The sequence below is a fragment of the Triturus cristatus genome, chromosome 12 (genome assembly GCF_964204655.1).
Source record: "Triturus cristatus chromosome 12, aTriCri1.1, whole genome shotgun sequence".
Classification (NCBI taxonomy): Eukaryota; Metazoa; Chordata; class Amphibia; order Caudata; family Salamandridae; genus Triturus; species Triturus cristatus.
In genome coordinates this window covers 613878864-613899936 of record NC_140595.1, presented here as the reverse complement: position 1 = coordinate 613899936, position 21073 = coordinate 613878864, and the positions used below count along the sequence as shown (strand labels likewise).

At 45.6% G+C, this 21073-nt stretch overlaps 1 protein-coding gene across 4 annotated transcripts in view; it reads right to left on the bottom strand.

Annotated features, from left to right (window-relative positions):
* Positions 1–16959: 16959 nt before the first annotated feature.
* The window catches only part of SPATA2L (spermatogenesis associated 2 like), an 83340-nt gene continuing 79226 nt past the window's right edge, over positions 16960–21073 (bottom strand). For all 4 annotated transcript variants that reach the window (XM_085637488.1, XM_085637486.1, XM_085637485.1 and 1 more), the window contains one exon: positions 16960–19681. In XM_085637488.1, the coding sequence (XP_085493614.1) occupies positions 18533–19681 (1149 nt within the window). In that variant the 3' untranslated portion in view covers positions 16960–18532. The remainder of the gene's footprint in view (positions 19682–21073) is intronic.

Below are 21073 nucleotides of genomic sequence, written 5' to 3'. Positions count from 1 at the left end.
CAATTAACTTGTGTGTAGGACATCTGGTTGAACTTGAACCAACAGTCTGCAAGTGAATTGTCCTTTTAAGACCTTTGCAGCATGCTTCACAAAATATTTATGGTCTACACATTTCGGCCTAATTGTTTGTGGCGTCCTCAGGACAAAACAAGGGTGTGTGAAACCGCAGAAACAGCAAAAAGACAGCTAGATGTGCTCTCAAAGATGGCCATGCTGATGAAAGGCATATGTATCAAAGAATCAATGAGCACGAAGACGGCATCTTTCATCACTCTACTTCTGAATCCTTCATGATGAGATCAAGAAGCATAGACATATGTAGTCACCTTTTTTAAAAGCACACAACTGCAAAACACGAATAAGTCAAGCGAAAATATGCCATTATACAAAGAGTAGTGGAAATGATAAAACTGAATGTCTAAGAGAGCAGTGAATACTTTAGAAGATGAAACATTAGATTATAGCAATTTTTGAGAAACGTCTTCAATATCTTAAAAAAGTGATCTCTTATTGAAAAGTCATCTTGAGGAAGTCATAAAAAAAGGTTAAAAAAACCATGAGGTTGCAAAGAGGTAAAGGATGTGGCAATCTGGTTACCCTAATTTAAAAACCAACTGGTAACCTTCCCACAGATATTATTTCTTCATTACTAAAACAGGGTATTGGTGAAGTAATCAAGGAAGCCAGAATGTTCTCCATGCAGCTGGATACAACACGGGGCATAAACGTTGTAGATTACTGCTTTATTATGGTCAGATATGTGACCGATGTTATGAACGAACATCTGGTGTCAGTGGGTAATTTAAAAATGACAACTGGGAAGGTGTTATGTGAACTGATGTGCAATGCACTTAAATACATGAATTTTAATGTTGCAAATTGTGTCAGTAACAACAGAAGGCGCCTCCAACATGTACAATGGGTTCAAGCATGGCTGAGTAAAAAAGCACCTGACCAGATTCATGCATGCACTTAACTGTGTCATGACTGTTGTCACTAAACTCTTCGCCAGCAGTATCACTGCACTTCTAAATTCTTGTGCTGTATTTCTTAGGGATTCATACCTTCGTTGTGAACGTGTGGCGAGGCAAATGTATTGAAGCACGGTTTCTGTCGATCACTACAATTGGGGGAAAAAGATGGTGGGACAAAGATGTAGTACTCACAAAAATATTTGGTTTAAACCGTGACTTATCCTATGCCACACACTTTGAGGTTCTTCACACTATGGAAGAGATACCCACAACAGATAACTTCAATGATGAGGTCAGAAACAGAGTCATTTCATTTCTAATGTCACGAATGACATTTGTCACCATTTTAACTGCACAGATGTATCTGTTTATTTTTCAAAATACCACTTTTTTTTATCGTAGTACTTGCAAACACCTAGATTTACTGCAGGCATATAGAATCATGACTAAAACCATAGACTCCATACAGCAACAGGGTCGGCTATTCAGTTGCATAATGGATGTGGCAAACAAATTCATCAATTGGGCAAAAGACAAATTGGATGAATGTGATAGCAAAACTGTGATTCAAGAAGACTTCCAAGAGGATTGAGTACACATGAAGAACAGGACGCCTGGGGAATCTGCAGTTGGTGAACCCATAAGGTCAGCTGCTGGTAAATTCAGGATAGAAGTTTACAATACTGCAATAGACAAGAATGTTACAAGTCTGCAGAGTCAATTCACAACTCATGGTCAACTGTTTGCAGATTTGGCATGCCTGGGCCCTAGAAACTTTGAAAACATCCACCAGAACCTACCCCAAAATACCCTGGAACAACTAAGTGACTTGCTAACTAGATTTGATCCAGAAGCACCCCCACATTTCTGAAGATGAGCTATGATAATAAGATGTTTTACTTTAAGGCTGCATGTAAGACTCAGGGCATGAAAGAAATTGATTTTTGCACATTGTCTTGAAAATATTGGAGCAGATTTACAATTGTCACGTAGTGCAGTGCAGCAACCAGGGTTGCTTGCCCTGCGGTGACACTTTTTAGGATTGCCTCGTACAACGCACATATCCTTGCACCGTAGTGCAAGGTTATGGGTAATATATATAGGATAGGTATGGTACTGGAAGAATATCCCTCCACTACAAAATCCATACATAGGCTAACTTTCAAATCTTTCCCACATTGGATTTGTGATGTTCAATAAAGCACACATGCATTCTTGCAAAAGTTAGTAGAAATGTAAACATTTCTCCATTGTAACACCTGCCTTGAGGAGGCGTCATTCTTTGCTGCAGTTTCCATTCTTTTTGTAAGTAGATAGGGCTCTACGTCAAAACCCATAAAAATGTTGCTTGGGAAAGCCCATGTCCCGGCATGAAACGCCCCCTGGGCACAAAATAGTGCAAGGTGCACCTTGAGTACTCTTTTACAATGTACCAGCACTAAACAAGTTCTGCACTGGAAAATAAATAGTTCATCAAGATTTTGCACAAGTTTGCACTACTTTTTGAACTTTGCACCAGCACAAAACCTTGAAAAATCAACCCCAATATTCAATAAATCTTTACACGTGTTAGCAATTTAGTACGTTTTAAATTATGTTGTTTACAGTACTTTATATTAAGGCAATTGCTACAATGAATATTAAGAGTTACAAATGTGAACACTAACAATCAAAATGTTGTGCACTGCTGTACTTTTAATAAGATACTTTATTTTAGCACTGTTTTCAAAACTCAGGAGATAGAAATCATTTGTTTTTCGCACTTGTCTTTGAAATAATTTCCTCTAAACCTCTTACAGTTGTTTGAGGTTAAATGAGTTTTAAATCACTTGCTAACAGTATCTTATATTAAGAATAAACATGTTATATTTAAATTCAGGTTTCATATCTTATTTTTGTATGTTCTCTGTTAGAATGTCTTTGGTTATTACGGGGTATCTTAGTGCACTATAAGGTCATCATTTACTATGCTTTAAGATTTAATACTTTTAAATAAATAGTGAAAAATTAGTTGGCAAATGCAGCTTTTTTCACATGTTCTTAGGGGAGAACCCACCCCCAACACCACCTTGTCTTGGCCAGGCTCGCTTGCTCCGCACTGTATGGGGACTGTCTTATGTTTTTGTGTTCTCTGATCTGTCTTTTTTGTGTTCGCTGTAAGAAGGTCTGTGGATATGACTTGGCATCCTGGTGCACACCAAGGTAATTATTTAGTATGCTTTAAAGAATAATACATTTGAATATATAATGAACAATGTGTTGTAGAATGCACCATTTTTTTTCAAATTTTCTTGGGCAACAAATCGCCCCTGTGCAGTGGTCTGGCTCACTCACTTTGCTTGCTATGCACTGTATGGGAGCTGGTATGACAAACTTTGCCAGGGCTGCTTTGGTTTATCTGTACGGCCCTGGCAACTGGACCTGGACTTGGATTGGGCTCTTCTACGGGCCTCTGCCTCACACCCTGTGAGCCTCTAAGAGTCTCCACTTTAGAAGTGTACTCCTGTGGTGCATGGGGGCTTTAAGTACTGTAGGCACAAGGTAAAATCTTTTACCAGGACGAACCAGGTTGGTATATCCGACCCACACTCCATCACAGTCAGCGTCATATTACACCTAGTTCCCAGTCTACCTCAACAACTGACTATCATTGGCACTTTATACTTCTTGGCATTATTACTGCTTGAAACTTTAAAAATTCACATTTCCAGTTCCCATTATTAGATATTTGTACTTTCTTTGTCATTTTGATTATTACAGTTTACTATATGTTTCTAATACAATTTGGGATTTTTATTGTTTTCCATTTGGATTTTATAACTGTTTTGGTACTGCATAAGGAATATGCTAATTACCAGTATGCATCTGTTCTTGGCATGTAGAGCTGCAGATCTACACACTTTTGCATAGATCGCCATCTGGTGTTGGGCCCGGATGTTTGCAGTTTGTTTTTCCTCTTGGAAAGTCTTTGGAAGTCACGAGGTCGGTGACTCCTCCCTTGGATCGTATTGCGCATGGGCTTCGGCTCCATCCTCAGATTGTTTTTCGCCAACAGGGAAAGATGGAGCGTAGTAATAACAGTGAAGAAACCCATGTGTGTTGTATCTAAATAAGATGGAATGGAACAGATACAGGTAGCCGGGGAGGCGGGTGGGCGTGTGTAGATCTGCAGCTCTACATGCCAAGAACAGATGCATACTGGTAAGTAGCATATTCCGTTCGAGGCATATGAGCTGCAGATTACACACTTTTGCATAGACTATATAGCAGTTCCCAACCTTAGCGGCGACCACCAGTATCTGCTGCAGTGGTTTGAAATAGTGTTTTTAGTACAGCCAGGCCCACATTAGCTTGTTGCTTGGTTTGCACATCTACACAGTAATGTTTAGTGAAAGTGTGCGGTGTTGACCATGTAGCTGCTTTGCAGATATCATCTAATGGGATGTTCCCTAGAAAAGCCATAGAAGCCCCTATCTTTCGTGTAGAGTGGGCTTTAGGGGGAACAGATAGCGTTCGTTTTGCTTTGTGGTAGCAAATGTGTATGCATTTTACAATCTACCTAGCTATCCCTGATTTTGAGATGGGGTGGTCTTTGTGTGGTGGAGAGAAAGAGACAAATAGTTGTTTGGTCTTTCTGAAAGGTTGTGTGGATATAGTAAAGTAAGGCCCGTTTAACATCTAGCGTGTGTAGAGCCCTTTCTGCAACAATTTGAGGTTGCAAGAAAAATACCGGTAATTCTACCGATTGGTTTAGATGAAAGGGGGAAATGACTTTGGGTAGGAATTTTGGGTTGGTACGGAGAACAACCTTGTTCTGGTGCATTTGGAGAAAAGGTTCTTGTATAGTAAGTGCTTGTATCTCACTGACCCTTCTAAGGGAAGTGATGGCTACAAGAAAAGCTGTTTTCCATGTGAGAAATTGCAGTTCGCATTTATGCAAAGGTTCGAAGGGCGGTCCCATTAGCCTTGTGAGAACTATATTTAAGTTCCACACAGGTGAGGGTGGTACTCTGGGGGGAGTTATTCGTTTTAGGCCTTCCATGAAGGCTTTAATGGCAGGCACTCTGAAAAGTGATAGGTGCTGTCTGTTCTGTAGGTAAGCGGCAATTGCTGCGAGGTGTAGCCAAATGGATGTATATGCTAGGTTACACCTTTGTAGATGGAGCAAGTAGCATATGATGTGCTGTATAGATACGTCTAGAGGATTGATTGTGTTGTAATGGCAATAAACAACAAATCTTTTCCACTTGGAAGCGTAGCAGGCTCTAGTGGTAAGGCGTCTAGCTTCTCTGATGACGTTCATACAGTCAGGGGGAAGGTTAAGGTATCCGAATTCTAGGATCTCAGGAGCCAGATCGCAAGGTTGAGCTGAGCTGGGTCCGGGTGTCTGATCTCTCCATGGTTCTGGGTTAGGAGGCATGGTGAGAGGTATAGCTTTCGGTGTGGTACTACCGAGAGTTCCAGCAGCGTGGTGTACCACGGTTGTCTGGCCCACGTTGGAGCTACTAGGATCAGTGTGAGGGAATGCTGTTGTAGCTTTTGCACCACTAATGGAATTAGTGGGAGAGGTGGAAAGGCGTACGCAAATTTGCCTGACCAGTTTATCCATATCGCATTGCCTTTGGACAATGGGTGTGGGTATCTGGCGGCGAAGGTTGGGCATTTTTTGTTTTCGTGGGTGGCGAAGAGGTCTATCTGTGGATGCCCCCACATCTGAAAGAACGGATGAAGAACCTGTGGGTGATGTTCCCACACGTGGATCTGCTGCATCTGTCTGCTGAACAGATCTGCCATGGTGTTTTGGACTCCTGGGACATGTTGGGCTAGGAGAAAGATTTTGTGTTGAATTGCCCATCTCCATATGCTCTGTGCTAGTTGAGAGAGCTGTGGAGAGTGTGTGCCGCCTTGTTTTTGAATGTAGTACAGGGCCGTCATGTCTGTGCGAATGAGGACTGCCTTGCCTAAAATCTGTGTTTGAAAGGATTTTAGGGCTAGAAAGATTGCCAGTAACTCCAGATGGTTGATATGGAGTAACTTTTGTTGCGGCGTCCATGTGCCCTGCACTGTGAGGTGTAATAGATGAGCTCCCCAGCCGGAGAGCGATGCGTCCGTTAGTAATATTTGTGGAACCGGGTCCAGGAACGGTCGACCTCTGGAAAGATTTGTAGTGTTCCACCACTGCAGAGAGCGATGGGTGCGGCCGTCTACCAACACCAGATCTGTCAGTTGCCCCTGGGCCTGGTTCCATTGTTGCGCTAAGCACTCTTGGAGTGGACGCATCTGGAGTTTTGCGTGAGGCACTATGAAAATGCAAGAGGCCATCATCCCTATCAGTTGCATAAACACTCTTGCTGGAAGAGAGTGTTGAGGTATGAATCTTTGACGCAAAGCCTGAATGCCTGCAATCCTGGCAGGATTGGGGTAGGCTATGGCTTTTGAGGTGTCTATGGTGGCACCAAGGTATTGCTTTATGTGGGATGGTGTTAGCTGGGACTTTTGGTGGTTCACCGTGAAGCCTAGCTGGTGAAGTAGTTGGATTGTAGTGGCGGTGTGGTGTACACATTGGTTGTAGGACGCGGCTTTTATCAGCCAGTCGTCCAAATATGGGAAGACGTGAATGTTCCGTCTTCTGAGGTGTGCCGCCACTACCGCTAGGCACTTGGTGAATACCCTTGGTGCTGTTGTGACCCCGAATGGGAGTACCTTGAACTGGTAGTGTTGCCTGTCCACTACAAATCTGAGGTACTTTCTTTGAGCATGGTGTACCGGAATGTGAAAGTATGCGTCTTTCAAGTCCAGTGTGGTGAGAAAGTCGTTCTAGGAGAGGAGCGGAAGTACCTGCTGAAGTGTTACCATGTGAAAATGGTCCGAATGTATGTATGTGTTTAGAGGCCGGAGATCTAGAATAGGTCGTAGAGTCTCGTCTCTTTTTGGTATTAGAAAATATAGGGAGTAGACCCCTAAATTTTGCTGATTGGCGGGAACTTGTTCTATTGCCTGTTTTTGTAGGAGGGAGATTACCTTCTGTTTTAGTAATGTGGAATGTTCTTGTGACATTGGGCGTTGTCTGGGTGGAATGTTTGGGGGGGTAGATGTCAATTCTAGGCAGTACCCTGAGCGAATAATTTGGGTCACCCATTTGTCTGAGGTGATGGTCTCCCAGACCTGAAGGAAATTTTGTAGCCTGCCCCCGACCGGAGTGGGATGGTCTGGAGGGAGCGGGGGGGGGGGGGGGGGGGGAAGTCATTGGGTAGGCAGTGTGGCAGAGCGGGCGGTATTTGTTTTGCCTCTGCCTTTATTGTTATTGCCCCTATAGCCGCCTCTTTGATAACCCCTTGTGAAGGTGGACTGAGCAGGGGATTTGTAGGAAGTGGACGCGCTATCTGAGGAGTAGCCTCTAGCCGTACCGAAGAGCGGCGAAAGGAGCGCCTAGGAGGGTGTGACTGCAGGGCTCCCATAGATTTCGCCGTATCCGTGTCCTTCTTCATTTTCTCGAGGGCCTCATCTACCTTTGGGCCGAATAGGTGTTCTTGGTCAAAGGGATGATTTAGGATGGAGGCCTGTACCTCAGGTTTGAAGCCTGATACTCTCAGCCAAGCATGGCGACAGAGGAGGACGCTAGTGTTAATGGCCCTGGAGGCTGTGTCTGCTGCGTCTAAGGCACAGCGTATGGAGGTGTTAGTTCTAGTCTTACCCTCTTGAATTAATTCATTGGCCCTATTTTTGTATCTTTCTGGGAGGTGGTGCATTATGGTTTCTAATTCATCATAATGCGCTCTATCGTATCTGGCCAATAGCGCTTGAGTGTTGGCGATACGCCATATATTGGCTGCCTGTGACGCAGTGCGCTTTCCTGACGCGTCCAGTAGCTTTGACTCTTTGTCAGGTGGTGGTGCTTCGCCTGACGCCTGGGAGTTTGACCTCTTACGTGCAGTGGAGACCACTAGGGAATCCATTGGCACTGGCCCTTTGATATAGGCAGGATCTGTGGGGGCAGCTTTGTACTTTTTCTCTATGCGTGGGTTAATGACCCTGGCCCTGACTGGGTCCTTAAAAACCTCTGGCGCATGTTTTATCACCCCCTTGAGCATAGGTAGTATGGAGGTAGACCTATGTGCGGTATCAAAGGTGTCGAGGAGGAAATCCTCCTCTACTGGGTCAGTGTGTATCTCTACCCTGTGATAATGTGCCGCCCTCTGAAGTAGGTGGTGGAAACCTAATGAGTCTTCCGGTGGAGATGGCCTGGAAGGGTAAAGGTCATCTTGTGGGACGTCTGGAATGTCTGGATTATTGTAGTTGTCCCATGGGTCTGGGGATCCTGTAGGGGTGGGGTCTTGGGGCACATCCCCTGGATCGTAATATCGGTCCCCCTGATCATCATCGTCTGGAGACGGGGTCGGGGAGCGATGAGGTGGGGGTGGAGAAGGCGGAGGGGGCGGAGGTGGAGAGGGTGGAGGAGGTGGAGGGGTTGGGGAAGGCATTCTGAAAGGGGAGGTAGCAGAGTCCTTCCTCTTTGGAGGTTGAGGCGGAGCCGGTTTGTCCAAATGTCTCTTTTTTAGAAGAGAGTGCCAAATGTCCAGTTTTTGGATCCTTGGTAAGAGTCTTTTGCAAGGAATCCGGTGTAAACAGTTCCTGTGACAATGTTTGTTCCGTCGGCGCCGAAGGTTTCGGGGCCGATGGGTTTCGACACCGAGGACTTTGGTGCGGAGCTCGGTGTCGAGGTAGAGGCCAGTCTCTTTTTCGGTGCCGAAGTGTGTTTCTCGGCACCGCTGGAGGGCTGGCTAGAGCCCGAGCCGCCGGAAGGCTTATTTGGCTTCTTCACCGGGCCTGAAGGTGGGGTGTTTGAAGCAGTGTCTCTGGTCTTGCCTAGGCCCGGAGGCGAAGGCGTGACCGAAGCCTTTTTGGGTGTGGGCGCGGGTGCGGGAGGGGGTATAGTACTCACGACCCTCTGCGCCGGGGTGATGATCTCCAAATCTGAGTGTTGCAGATACCAATGCTCTTGTTGACTTTGCTGGGTGTCTGGTTGATAAGAGTGTTGAACTTGCACATATTTCATCTCCATTTATCCAACCCTACAGGGCTCAGAGTGCCAGCTCACACCTTCTTTTTATGTATTTAATCATCTGTGTGAGCCGCAGAGAAATTGGCCTTAACAATGAACTAGATAATCTTCTACTAAACATTGCACTTTAAACCAGTAAGCACATCTAATGCAATGTCCATTGTAACCGCAATAGGTAGCAAGAGTGACTACATCAAGTGAGACACCAATAACCTCACTAGATACCATCTTCCCCTTATTAATTACTTCCAGAGAATTAGATCTATTTTCTGCGGTATGATGGCCTGCCAATCTACTCATAGTGTCTGTAACAGCAACACCTAAGCCACTTGAAGTAAGAAATGATTTTATTTAAAGTATTTTTCTAAGTACAGAAGTGGACTCGGTTAAAAACCTTGGAGTCAGATGGGATAAGTACTTGGCCCTTTTGGCTCAAGTCCGGCAAGTCTCATCAGCCTGCTTTGTAAAGTGAGAGCTATCAGGACATTCCTGGGCTTCCTGCTGGAAGAAAGCAGGAGGACAACGGTTCATGCCCTGGTGACTTCTCACCTTGACTATGCCAATGGCCTTTACCTGGGAAAGCCAGGGCTCTTGATTAAAAGGCTGCAAACAGTGCAAAATGCGACAGCTAGGCTAATTCGCAAGGTCTCGCTGCACCTTAAACAACTACATTGGCTCCCGGCAGCCAGGAGGATCGAATTCAAGGCCCTCACCTTCACTTCCCGAGCCATTCAGGGGAAGGCCCCCGGCTACTTGAGGAGGCACCTCAGCCTGTACCGCCAAGAGCAGGCATTAAGATCCAACCATCGGCGTTACCTTGCTGTTCCCGGTTTTTCTAAAGCAAGCCAATGGGGGAGGTCTTTTTCGGTTAGGACAGCCAAATTGAGGAATTCCCTGCCTCCACTTACGCATGATGAACTCTGAGCAGGATTTAAGAAAGGTGCAGAAAACCTGGCTCTTTAAGCAAGGGAAAAGAGCGGTTTGGGCATTAAACTCTGTAGTCTGCTGCGCTAGCGCCGGGGCACCTAGCCTGAGGTAGCCGTGTGCTTTATAAATTATTTTTGATTTGACTGATTGATTTCAGGTCTCTTTGTTAGACCGAAAAACATTCCAGGGCTTCATAATTGTCTTCTCTTCAATATGAGATTCGATTGTACCCTTTTCGTTCAGGAATATTCCATTATACTGCTTTATTAGTCCTTTTGGAATATCCCTTCATACCCTGGAGTTCCAGTGTTAATATAGTTCCAAAACAGCATATATGGGCCCTGTAATCCCGCGCTGTTCACCTAGCGGGGATTCCAACATGGTGCCTGTCGTGAACAGCCAGGAGAGGGAGGTGAGCATGCTAGACACCAGACCCATTGTGACATGCGCTCGCAAGAAGGAGCAGAACGGGGCTGAAGAGGATGCCGAGAAGAAAGAAGCGGAGCTCGTCGTCCCGAGGAAGGAACCAGAGCCAGAAGGACCACGTTAGACCCCCGAGGAGTGAGAAGGAGCCCAGAAAAGAGGAGAGGGCCCACTGCGACCACCGGAACCGCCCAGAGGCAACGCAGTAGAGTACAGCCGACCCGGAGAAGAGGAGAGTGGTGAGACTCCCCTCTGCCACGACCCGGGAGGGCCGTGGCTCCAGGCAAGTGCCTTTTATCTCTTACCTCACTGCAGGGTGGTGGAAATTAGGTGTATAATCACACCGCAGTTAGCGTGCACTAAAACCCCTCACTTCTAGTCCCTAAAGACCCTGCACTACCACCTCCCTGGGTACAGGTGACGGTGTACTTCCCCCCCTCCTTAGCCATAGGACTGACTATTATTTTGCTTCTTTTCCCGAGGGCTGTACAACCCCCAGTTCCCTTTCTCCAGCGGACTTGGCTGAGACCATCAGGAAACTATCACGTCAGCACCCAGGCCCCGGCAGCTGACCAGTACTCTTCAGACAGTGACTGAACTATACCATAAAGAAGCCTCCTGCCTTTCTTTTTCCTTTTGTTTTGTTGTTCCTCCTTTTTGTGGCCCTCCTGGACATACTGGTGTTTGAATATCTAATAAATTCATTCCATCCTACACCCTGATCTAAGTGTTCTGCATCACTAGGAGACCACACTGGTGTCAGAAGTGGGATTTGGTCATTAAAGACAGTCATGACACAACCTATCACCATGGAAGCCATGGTCACCCAGTTGGCAGAAGGACAGAGGCACTTACAGCTGATTATAGAACAGCAGAACCAAGAAGCAGAGAAAGTAAGAGAGGCGTTCCAAAACGCCTTAAAGGAACAAGCCACCCTCTTTACCACTAATCAGCAGATACAAGACTCAGCCATTCTACGCCTCACTAACGCGATCTCCACAGCCCGGGTCCACGCAAATGTTCCCAGCTCAGTGTTACAAAAATATCAGGAAGGGGATGATCCTGACTACTTCTTTGTTAATTTTGAGAGGGTAGCAACCACAGCCACTTGGCCCCCTGAACGATGGGGCCAATACGTAGCCCCACTCTTATCTGGCGAACTATAGGCCGCATACCAAGCGGCCAACCCTTCTGGTCTTACACCATACCCTGAAATTAAGAAAACCATCCTAGAAAGGTTAGGACATGACACTGAGTATTATAGGGCAAATTTCCTAAGGAAAGGTAGGTCACCGGAGACAATCTCAGGGCTCTGTATTATCAGATTAGAGACCTAGGGGAGAGGTGGTTACAACCCACCCTGTCATCTATGGAAGAGGTTACGGAAAGAATATATTTGGAGCAGTACCTAGAAGCCCTGCCCACCAACACACGTACCTGGGTAAAACAGCACCCCCACTTAACCGTGACGACAGCAGTCGAACTGGCATGTGCCTACCATAGGTCACCAGAATTTAAGGCCCACACAATTCGTATCCCACCAACACCCCATAGAACGGTTCCCAGACATAGCGAAGGCCAACTGTCGAGAGAGATGAAAGGACTGGCAAAGCCGCCTACGATCCCCTTTCCTGCTCCAGCAGGACCCCAGTGTTTTAAATGCTCAGAGTGGGGTCATATCGCCAGATATTGCCCAATAAAAAGTGAGGGGGTGGAACAAATGGAGGTGGGGGTCACTCGGGAAAGGTATTAGTCACTGGGGATAAGCCGACACCGTACAGAAAGAGCATTCGCCTCAATGGACACCTTGTTAGTGCTTTGTTAGACACAGGGTGCCATCACACTGAAGAAGCCCAAGAGTTGGTTCCAATTAACCAGATCTCGACTGAGACACAGCTACAGGTATCTTGTGTTCATGGGGACATACGCCCATATCCTGTAGCAGACGTCCTGATAGAAATAGAGGGTGACCCCCAAGTACGCCGGGTTGGGGTGGTACCAACCCTCCCAGAGAAAGTGCTCCTTGGAACAGACTTACCCCGGTTTGATGAATATTTGGCAAGCATAGCCTCAGACCCATACTATACCTCAGCCGAAAACTGTTTCCTCGTGAGACACATTACGCCACCATGGAGAAGGAGTGCTTAGCCATCAAGTGGGCCATGGAAGCCTTTCAGTATTACTTGCTAGGGAGAACCTTTTTTTTTAGTCACGGACCATGCCCCCTTCACCTGGCTAGCAACACATAAAGACACGAATCACAAAGTTCTCCGTTGGTTTTTGTCCTTACAGCCTTTTTCTTTCCAGGCCCTTCATGCACCAGGCCGGACCCATGGGAATGTGGATTTCTTGTCACGATATCCTACCACCGTATGGCCCGATCGTCCATACTGGGAAGGAAGGCAGTGTAATCCTGCGCTGTTCCCTAGTGGGGATTCCAACATGGCACCCGTCGTGAGCATCCAAGAAAGGGAGGTGAGCGTGCTTGACGCGGGACCCAGTGCGATGTGCGCTCGCAGAAGGAGCAGAACGGGGCTGAAGAGGACGCCGAGAAGAGAGAAGCGGAGCTCGTCGTCCCGAGGAAGGAACCAGAGCCAGAAGGACCACGACGGACCCCCCCCCCCCCCCCCCCATCCCCCCCGAGGAGCGAGAAGGAGCCCAGAAAAGAGGAGAGGACCCAGCTCGACCACCGGAACCGCCCAGAGGCAACGCGGTAGAGTCCAGCCGACCCGGAGAAGAGGAGGGCGGTGAGACTCCCTCTGTCACAACCCCGAAGGGCCGTGGCTCCAGGTAAGTGCCTTTTATCTCTTACCTCACTGCGGGGTGGTGGAAATTGGGTGTATAATCACACCGCAGATAGCGTGCACTAAAACCCCTCACTCCTAGTCCCTAAAGACCCTGCACTACCACCTCCCCGGGTACAGGTGACGGTGTACTTCCCCCCCCTCCTTAGTCATAGGACAGACTATTGTTTTGATTCTTTTCCCGAGGGCTGTACAACCCCCAGTTCCCTTTCTCCAGCGGACTTGGCTGAGACCATCAGGAAACTATCACGTCAGCACCCAGGCCCCGGCAGCTGACTAGAACTCTTCAGACAGTGACTGAACTATACCATAAAGAAGCCTCCTGCCTTTCTTTTTCCTTTTGTTTTGTTGTTCCTCCTTTTTTTGGCGTCTCCCGGACATACTGGTGTTTGCATACCTAATAAATCCATTCCATCCTACACCCTGGTCTAAGTGTTCTGCATAACTAGGTGATCACATGCCCCTTTTCCGATTTTTGAGGCAGATACTAGTCTGTTTCTGAAGTCCAATGCTCCACCCTTAATCTTCCTCTGTTTCGGCATTTCTTCCAGGTGAAGAGAGAAAGAATCTTTCATACCTTTCATCCAGCCTGTGTGCCTTCATCCCTCCTTGATTAACCCAGTAGGTTTGAGCCTCCCTGGAACTCACCTAACGAAGGATGAAGGCAGCATTCACACTTTGCATTCAGTCCGTGTGCTCACATGACTGTCAATGTAATTTCCCTAGTTTATCTATCAATTGATTATGTGCCAAGTTGAGGGTAGTATGGTTCCTATATTATTACTGGTGAGTTGGGCGTGCCATTGGTCATGGGGATTCTTATCAGTCTTGGGAAAACTGGAACCAGCCTGGGTGGATCCCCAAAATAAAAAAGCCCCTCCTCCTTCCTTTTACACAAGCCCCTTGTTATGGCGAGTATGTCCATCTGTGGTGTCTTAAATGTTGAGAATTGGCCCCTGTTGTTCCTCCCCTCTCTAAAATGTGGTGATGGAGGAACAATCCGCTTCTTATCCCGTTGAATGCAAAAAAACACGCCCTGGCCGTGGGGGTTCACAGCAGCAACCCAGCCTCATTGTAGGTGTTGTATACAGCTCCGTGGCAGTTCCTGTTTTCCAATCCTCAGTGACTGCGCGGTCTACTCGCCCAATAATGACCTTGCTGGATCTATGCAAGCAACCACACGTTTGATAGGTTACTGGGCCGTGACTGGGAGGAACTATGTGAAGCCACGATATCTGGAAAGGGGAACTATGAAGGTAGCGTCAGGCAATCTGTCACAGTGTCCTTCAATGAACTTTCATTTTCTACCAAACACAGCTGATGAACTTATTGTTTTTACTATTGTGTCAGAGGTCCTACAGATGTTATTGCCAGTTCTGTCCATTCTCCTGCTTTTTTGAGGACAACATAATAGTGCTCTAACATTAAACACACAGCAAGCAACTAGCACAAATCTGTACTCATTCTGATAATCAGAGGCAAGGCACATTTCATGAATGCACTTACAAGGAGCCCCAATAGAGCAGAGGGATCAGGCAAAAGGAATGGACTGATAATGCCGCATGAGGCGCGGCAATTAATTCTGCTGATGAGACGCAGCCTAAAGAACAGTGAATGAATGTACTCCAATAGGCTCCAAACAGGCTGAGGCAGAGTGGAGGACTACGTTGATGTAATCTGCAGGTATGGTTGTGAATAACTGTGTTGAACAGGCCTCCATAATAGGAAAGGCACAGAATGTGCAGATCACCAAGCTGCTACATAAAGGTGAGGCCACTCTAGCAGGGCATTATAGCCAATTGTGTTGCTTAGGCTCCAAAGTAGAATAAGGAAAACAGGAAGCATGTTCTGATGATGCCTTTCTACCAGAGGAATGTAGTGAATGAATGTGTTGATGATGCCTTCTAAGAAGGGTATAAGGAGTATGAATTTGCTGATCAGGGAGCCACATTAGCAATGTGAGGCACAGTGAATTAATGTGTTTATGAGCCCCAGATACCAGGGTGACGTATTGAATCAATGTGTTGATGATATCTCGGAAGGTTGAGGACAGTGAATGAATGGGCTGATGAGACATCTACAGCAGGGTGAAGTACAATGAAATAATTTGTTGATGAGGCCCCTACAGAAGTGCAAGGCACAATAAACTAATGTTGATGCGAACTCCACAGCAAAATAATGCAGAGTTAATTATTGTGTCGACTGTGTGACAACAGCAGAGTGAGGCACAATAAATGTGCTGATTTGGAGACCTCTTTAGCAGTATGAATTAAAAAAGATAAATACTCCAATGAGGTCTCAAGGGCTGGGCGATGGAGTATGCCAATGACGTCTCAACAGCAGACTGAGGCACAGCAAATGCGAGTGGGAATAAGGTCCTCGAAATATGGGGTTGCACTGGAGGTGCCTCTAGATTCTTCTAGTACTGTGCCCCAGATTGGTTTGGAACAGAGAACCAGTCACATCAACTTTCCATCTAAACTGACCAAACTGGAGGGGTTTTTCAAAACCATCACTATTTTATTTCACCCTACTCTTTCCGTCAAGAATACAGTTTGTTCCATTTTGGTGAATGTTTCATGAATGTGGACGAGAGAAACCCTGCCTAGTACTGAAAACTGTCCTTGAGCATTTTGATTCAGTTGGTATTCATAAAAAAGATCACGTATTTACTACCAGATTATGCACAAACGATGTATCATCTGCCAATGTTCCTTCCCAGCCTGGCATGCTAGGGCATTCACACTAAAACTTCCAGTCTGGAAGATTACTGTACTGATGCTAACCTTACTTTTTAGGATGGCTGGTTATTGAAGCCTAAGCTGGGCCTTTGTGTCTGGTAAGTTTTGTAGTAAACACTGTTTACAAGGAAACAACATCGCCGATGACTGTGTTTTCTGGTCTGGAAGGTAAGTGTACCCAAGGTGAACATATCTTTCAATCTGGCAAGTTAATGCACCAAGGGGGACAATTCCACCCAGTCTAAATGGTTACTGGCCCCCAAGTGACCATGTATACGTATCTATAGTGAATGCCCCTTCCAGAAAATTAAGATTCTGAATACATGCTTGCTGTTACTTCTTATCTGGTAAATTACTGTACTCACCATGACTACCAGTCTAGAAGGTTACAGCACATATTGTATTTGAGTCTACCAAAGGTGATCGCCCCACTGATTCTGGCCAGCTACTGTACCCACAGTAATCATGCCTTCAAGTCTGAAAGGTTATTGCATACATGGTGACTGTGATTCCCAGTGTCATATTTTATTGTCCTGCAGTCAAAGTCTACATTATATGGAGCTTTTTAGGTCTCGCCTGAGCCAGCGCTTTAGCGCTGCTCTCGCGAGAGCTTTTGTAAAAAGGGGATTTGGAAGTGCAAACCAGTGCTTTCAGGCCGCCAACTTCAGTGCATGTGCGCCGGGCGCGCGCACCATTTGGCAGCCTGCATGATCATTTCGCGGCCGCTTTGATGTTCTCAGTGAGCCGCGCGGCCACTGAGAACATCAAAGCAGCCGCGAAAGTGCACACCATTTGCCACCCCCTCCCTTATCCCACTTCCTGCTTGTTCCCTCTAGTGCTCAGCCCTTCCTACCTTCTTCAATCCACCCTGCCTCGCATGTTTGCACCTCTCCCCTCCCCGCACGCACACTTTCCACTTTTCTCTCTTACCTTTCTGTCTTTCCTTCTCCTTTCACTCGGACGTTCCAATTTCTCCACAGCTTGCTTTTCCTTTCACTCTCTTATGTCTACTCCTTTTTTCCCTCTAATTTTCTTGTTTATCTCTCTCCCCAGCTTCCTCTTCTATCTTTTCTCTCCTAATTTTTGCCATTTTCAGGGACCCCTTCCCTCCTTCTTTTCCCTCATGTCGAGAGTGTCACTTTTTTCTCTTTTCCATTCTCCCCCTCGTCTTTCCCTCTCGTTCTACCTGCTTGCCTATCACCGGAGCCGTTCCATTATATCTCCCTCCCTCTTCACATGTCCCTCATCTTTCTTCCTCCTTCCCTCCCCATCACTCCACTCTCTCTTCCCCTTTCTTCCTGAGATTGCGCCTACCTCCCTTTCGAGTTTACACCACCATTCCACCTTCCGTCCTCTCACCCTCCCCCCGCTGGCCTCTGATTAAATCGGGATTTGCCCAACATGCAAGGAAGGGACCCTGCCTTGTAAACAAGCATTTGCAATGCAATAGGTCTCGCATTTACGCGAGTTTGAGCTATTGGCATTGTAAATAATGCCTTTTATTTATGTTTCACAAACAGACACATAAATAAAAGGCATTGTTATTTATAATGCCAATAGCTCAAACTCGCGTAATTACGAGACCTATTTCATTGCAAATGCTTGGTATCTGTGGTGACCAGCAACACTCACTCACAAACACTTCATGATGCAACATTCCTGGTTTTAGTCACATGAGTAGACACTTGGAGGATAGATCTGATGTTTTACACAACCTCTTTGTTTGTATGACATCTGTTACCAGGTTTTACACTTGGTACACATTATAGTACACCAACAAAATAATGACCTCAGAATATACCCTCCTAGGAATTTTCAGACTACGGTCTACGATGGAATGGTTGGAAAGGCATAAATAGCAATAAGGCAACCCACTGTGTAATAAAGACATACGAATGGCAGGCTGTGCACTATGAAACTGTCAATAACATAATTTTGAGGGTGGGAGAAGTGAGAAGGACACATATCAAAAATGTAATTCTCTTGCACACTGAGGCTGACAAATATGGCTGTCATACGTCTTCTGTTTGCTAGATTCCGACCCCCAGCCAAATCTATAATCCACCAAATAAGCCAGCAACAATAACTGAGGAGGCTGCTCAACTAGCAAACCTCAACCAGCGTTAAAGCCTGAAGTAGTCTGTGCTATTCTACTCGCCTGTAGTTCATGGAGTGAACCGAGTCATAGATTGAATACGCTATCTAGCGCTCTGAAGTGATTACAATGTGGCATGCTTTTAGCACCAAGCAAAGCTCCCTAAACAAATAATAAGATTTCTTTACAAAAAATGACCACACTGCACCACCATATGATGGTGCTCTCTAATAGACATGCCCAGGTCTTAAATGCGTTCTGTTAAAACAAATCATCGAGTTTTGGATTTACACTGCTCCCTGCAACTCACCAGTACGAATTGATTTGCCAAGAGCTAAGACACTTACAGCAGAAAAATCACTCAAGTGAAAGCTGTGGTGTGATGAAGTAGCTCATCATCCACGAGTTTAGAAAGTTAAAATTCTTTGATACAGTCATATGTGCTAAGGGAGCCCTTTTCCTCGAGGAATCTTGCATAAGGTCCATCCAAAGGGACCAGCGGAGCCTTATACCCATGACCCTGGCATCAAGAGACTTCTGCTCAATAAAGCATCCAATTGTGTCCTTCGTAACCATAATTTCTGATCACTTTCTAGGTGTATCATCCGCACTGAGTGCTTCTTGGTTTTACAGTTTGTTAAGTCTTCACACTTAATATAATGGAGCTCCTGGCACACGTCACAGCGAAAAACAGGGAGGTTGCCTTTCCTAATGCAAGTATGGGCTTGATACCTTTTGCATACTACTTCTTTTAAGATTGCATCCTTTTCTTGCATGCTAATATAAGTGATTGTGTGCTGTTTACGTTGACAACTGTCCAAGTCCTCGCACACCAAATCATGCAGCATATGGCAGTCGTCACACCTGTATCCCAGGTCAGCTTTGTCAATTACACAGTCATGCAGTGTATATGTGGCTCCCATGGAAAGATTGATGTAGATCTCGGCTTTTGGATTCCCGGTGAAGTCATTTATTGAGGAACTTGCACCATCCAAATTTTCATAGGCTGACCGCATGCTGGAAATGCCCAGCTTGTTTAGTGAGGCTTCCTTACCATCATGCCCCATGGGGCAATCACAACTGTCTTTTCCATTACCCATACATCTATGAGACGTAGATACCCCATGCAGGTAATAAGAACCATCGCCACAGGCACTGTACAGTTGCTCAAAGCTCATACCCGAGGGCGGGCCGGGCTCCAAATTTTTACTTCGAACAAACTGATCAGTATTCAGATGCTGATTCTGGGCTAGGACCGCAGACCCATCTGTGTAAATATCACCTTCTAAGTCCTGGAGCATTTGGACCTCTGACTTCATCCTTTCAGCACTCTTCATCTGGGAACCCAGCCTTCTGAGTCTCTCTACACACCCATCCACCCCACCGACATTTTTTCTCCTCTCTTGGATCAAATGAGCAACTGGCACCTTATCTGCAGCCAGTCTTTTGACTATCTCTGCCAGAATCTCACACTCCAACCTGGCTGCAAAAAAGGAGCATGCCGTTCCGATCAGCTCAGCCATCGAGGGGCGATGGGTCACTTTGAAACATTGGTCCTCTTCTCTCTTGACATATCCCATCTTCTTCAGGTGTTTGACAATGTCTTCCTCTGAAAAAACAGACTTCAAATTGTGCACATATCCTCCAGAAAACATCTGAAATGAAAAGCATTGTTATTCATGTAGGGACAGGGAGCACTTTATGTCAACTTGCTGGTTTGTCATCCAGCATCTTCAAGTTGCATTTGTATTGTTTTTAGCCACTTCAAACACATAGTTACTTACACTGAGAGTGAAAACATTTAGGGAGCAAGGTTGATCATAACTACCTCCTACTGCAAGACAACCTGTGCATTGACTAAAATGCACCCCCTGCACTATCCCAATACCTCTCCACTTTGACCCTGTATACCATTTCCTTGACCAGATGTGTGTGCCTCAGGTTTGTGGAGCATTAAGACTATAAAGAATTTTCATGTGCACATTACCAAAATTCACAAATCTCCATCCACACTTTTCGCTAATCTGTAGCATTTAACTGCTTTATGAAATAAAGTTGAACATTTTACAGATTTAATACCCTAAAATCCTCATCCACAGAAAATCTAAGGATCTGAGGATATATGGTCAATATATCTAATCATTTAACCCTTCGAAGTCCGCCCCAAACCTTTTTTTGCAACATAAATATCTCAAAAAATATTTACTACAAACCACAAAAAGGATCTCTTCAGAAACAATTCTATTTTCATAACCAATTCCCTGCCCCTCCCTACCCCCAGAGCAAATGTGTATGAAACTTGACATACAGGAATTTAGCTGAAGGCTCCAAGCGTATGCCATATTTCGTGCTGATTTCTCAAACAATGGCAAAGGTCATCAGCAAAGCAAAAAAAAAAAGACTTTTCAATGCGAAGCGAAACCTAAGTAAAGCCAGAGAGTTGCTGATTCCGTAATATGCATTACAAAGAGGTTTGCTCCACAGAATGCTCGCTTGCCGATTTTCTGCAAAACATACTTCCTTCAAATCCTAGCTAATTTACTGGCAAGAAATAACAGTCAAGAGCCTTACTGGGTTTAGACCTTATCTACAGTTTTTCACTCTGCAACAGGGTTGCTCATTTTGGCTTCTGTTTTTTAATCACCTCAGTACTTTGCATATGATTTGAAAAGTGACCTTCATTTTAAGAATTCATTATGGGTCATTTATGTATGACTGGTGGTGTTAGATTGATCCTCTGAAGGTATTTATGTTAGCCTTTGGATTGCAATACGACATTTTCTTTATATCCTAAATTATGTCTATTTCCACTGATGCCAACCTTTCTGTACTCCATAAACTCTTACAACAAAGGTATCTGCTCCTTGTCCCATCGTCCCTACATCTTTCTGCAGACATCCCCTTTCAACACGAACATATTTACAACCAAATTATAGCACTATCCTAACAGGTGGTTGAGGTTTGTCTTCCTTGCAACTACAGCTGCAAAACCACTCCATCCATGTCAGACCGACCTCGCACTACAACTTAGTTACGAGTTCAAGGGG